Source organism: Coenobita brevimanus, chromosome 78 (genome assembly GCF_032717465.1).
Source record: "Coenobita brevimanus isolate Jiangsu-jjx chromosome 78, ASM3271746v2, whole genome shotgun sequence".
Lineage (NCBI taxonomy): Eukaryota > Metazoa > Arthropoda > Malacostraca > Decapoda > Coenobitidae > Coenobita > Coenobita brevimanus.
In genome coordinates this window covers 1,020,730-1,023,997 of record NC_137031.1, presented here as the reverse complement: position 1 = coordinate 1,023,997, position 3,268 = coordinate 1,020,730, and the positions used below count along the sequence as shown (strand labels likewise).

Genomic DNA, 3,268 nt, shown 5'->3' with positions numbered 1-3,268 from the left:
GAATTTTTCACTGATTTCATCCACTGAAATAAGCCCTATGACCTATTCTTATACCAAATAATATATACAAGAAAGAAATAAGGTAAGTGAGAGTGCCATACACCTAGAATTGGCTAATTATCACCTGACAACACCTCATGTGCACTCGTTCGCTAATTTTCGCTGTTTATTTCCCTTTGAAATATGCCGTATAATCGATTCATATGCTATTCTTTGACTCTGTCAAAGAACAACAACAATCATCACACTTGAAAATTCTTCACTCGTGAATGAATTAACATGTGACAGGTGAGATTAGCCTTCTGTGAAAATAGTTTACCACATTCATCACACTTGAAATTCTTCACTCCTGAATGAATTAATAGGTGTCTGGTGAGACTATTCTTATATGCAAATAGTTTACCACATTCATCACACTTGAACTTCACTCCTGAATGAATTAATATGTGACTGGTGAGCTCAAACTTCTGTGCAAATAGTTTACCACATTCATCACACTTGAAATTCTTCACTTCTGAATGAATTAATAGGTGCCTGGTGAGATTTTCCTTCTGTGTAAATCGTTTACCACATTCATCACACTTGAAATTCTTCACTCCTGAATGAATTAACATGTGACAGGTGAGATTAGGCTTCTGTGCAAATAGTTTACCACATTCATCACACATGAACTTCTTCACTCCTGAATGAATTAATAGGTGCTTAGTGAGATTACCCTTGTGTGCAAATCGTTTACCACATTCATCACACTTAAAATTCTTCACTCCTGAATGAATTAATAGGTGCCGAGTGAGAATATTCTTATGTGCAAATAGTTTACCACATACATCACACTTGAACTTCTTCACTCCTGAATGAATTAATAAGTGCTGAGCAAGACTACCCTTCCGTGCAAATCGATTACCACATTCATCACACTTGAACTTCTTCACTCCTGAATGAATTAATAAGTGCTGAGCAAGACTACCCTTCCGTGCAAATCGATTACCACATTCATCACACTTGAACTTCTTCACTCCTGAATGAATTAATAGGTGCTGAGTGAGACTACACTTGTCTGCAAATTGTTTACCACATTCATCACACTTGAACTTCTTCACTCCTGAATGAATTAATATGTGACGGGTGAGATAACCCTTCTGTGCAAATAGTTTACCACATTCATCACACTTGAAATTCTTCACTCCTGAATGAATTAATAGGTGCTGAGTAAGACCACCCTTCTGTGCAAATCGATTACCACATTCATCACACTCAAAATTCTTCACTCCTGAATGAACAACTGCATGTCTGTTAAGACTTTTCTTTAAAGGAAATGTTTTATCACACTCCAAACATCTGAACTGCTTAACTTCAGCTGAGGACACTGCATCCACGAGAGTCTCATTGTCACTGAGGAACATTTTGTCACTCATCTCACAATCTAACTTTACATCTGTTTCTTTGTTTACCACTTCCATTATTTTGTCATCCACCTCACACTCTGACTTTACATCTAGTTCTTCCTTTACCACCTCCATTATTTTGTCATCCACCTCACATTCTGACTTTACATCTAGTTCTTCCTTTACCACCTCCATTATTTTGTCATCCACCTCACACTGTAACCTTACATCTGTTTCTTCCTTTACCACCTCCATTATTCTGTTACGCACTTCACACTGTAACTTTAGACCTGGTTCTTCCTTTACCACCTCCATTATTCTGTTACGCACTTCACACTGTAACTTTAGACCTGGTTCTTCCTTTACCACCTCCATTATTCTGTTACGCACTTCACACTGTAACTTTAGACCTGGTTCTTCCTTTACCACCTCCGTTATTCTGTTACGCACTTCACACTGTAACTTTAGACCTGGTTCTTCCTTTACCACTTCCAATATTTTGTCATCCACCTCACACTCTGACTTTACATCTAGTTCTTCCTTTACCACCTCCGTTATTCTGTTACGCACTTCACACTGTAACTTTAGACCTGGTTCTTCCTTTACCACTTCCATTATTTTGTCATCCACCTCACACTCTGACTTTACATCTAGTTCTTCCTTTACCACCTCCATTATTTTGTCATCCACCTCACATTCTGACTTTACATCTAGTTCTTCCTTTACCACCTCCATTATTTTGTCATCCACCTCACACTGTAACCTTACATCTGTTTCTTCCTTTACCACCTCCATTATTCTGTTACGTTCACCACCTCCATTATTCTGTTACGCACTTCACACTGTAACTTTAGACCTGGTTCTTCCTTTACCACCTCCATTATTCTGTTACGCACTTCACACTGTAACTTTAGACCTGGTTCTTCCTTTACCACCTCCATTATTCTGTTACGCACTTCACACTGTAACTTTAGACCTGGTTCTTCCTTTACCACCTCCGTTATTCTGTTACGCACTTCACACTGTAACTTTAGACCTGGTTCTTCCTTTACCACTTCCAATATTTTGTCATCCACCTCACACTCTGACTTTACATCTAGTTCTTCCTTTACCACTTCCATTATTTTGTCATCCACCTCATACTCTGACTTTACATCTAGTTCTTCCTTTACCACTTCCATTATTTTGTCATCCACCTCATACTCTGACTTTACATCTAGTTCTTCCTTTACCACCTCCGTTATTCTGTTACGCACTTCACACTGTAACTTTAGACCTGGTTCTTCCTTTACCACTTCCATTATTCTGTCATTCACCTCATACTCAAATTTACATCTGGTTCATCTTTTGCCACCTACACTATTTTGTCACCCACCTCAGACTCTATATATCTTTACATCTGGTTCTTCCTTTATCATCCTGTCATAAGATTCCCCCAAACTCTCTTAATTCCTGCCATAAACTAGTCTCCACTGAACAATACTGCTGATACAAACATTATTACTGAACAATAACTGCTTCTGCACTTGCAAGTAGTATGTAACCATATTTTCAAATAAATAGTTCACTGCTGAGTTTTAAGCTATTAATGCAGTCTAAAATACCACTGGGTTCCTTATTTTACCAGTCCTTATCCAGTGTCTATGCAGCGGTTGTACAGCAGTAAATGCAAAGGATATCACAACAGCTAAATGATCCTGGATCAACTCCTACCACTCATCCAGTGATTCATATTCTTACAATGAAAGACATTATGAACAGAGAGTATATGCTACATATATTTGGAAGAGGTACCTCATGTAGGATGTACAGTACTGTACTGAGACAACATGTGCCTATATATCCGTCAACTCGTTACCGTGTATATATTACTCAGGTGGCTC

General features: G+C 38.3%; 1 protein-coding gene across 1 annotated transcript; it reads right to left on the bottom strand.

Annotated features, from left to right (window-relative positions):
* Nucleotides 1-242: 242 nt before the first annotated feature.
* On the bottom strand, nt 243-1,415 carry LOC145408630 (uncharacterized). The gene has a single exon (XM_080279317.1). It carries the CDS (start codon nt 1,413-1,415, stop codon nt 243-245), a length of 1,173 nt encoding a protein of 390 aa, XP_080135443.1.
* Between the last annotated feature and the right edge of the window lie 1,853 nt (nt 1,416-3,268).

Bases quoted from the DNA above. Each gene is read 5' to 3' on its own strand.
- LOC145408630 (XM_080279317.1), bottom strand. From the start codon at position 1,415: ATGAGTGACAAAATGTTCCTCAGTGACAATGAGACTCTCGTGGATGCA.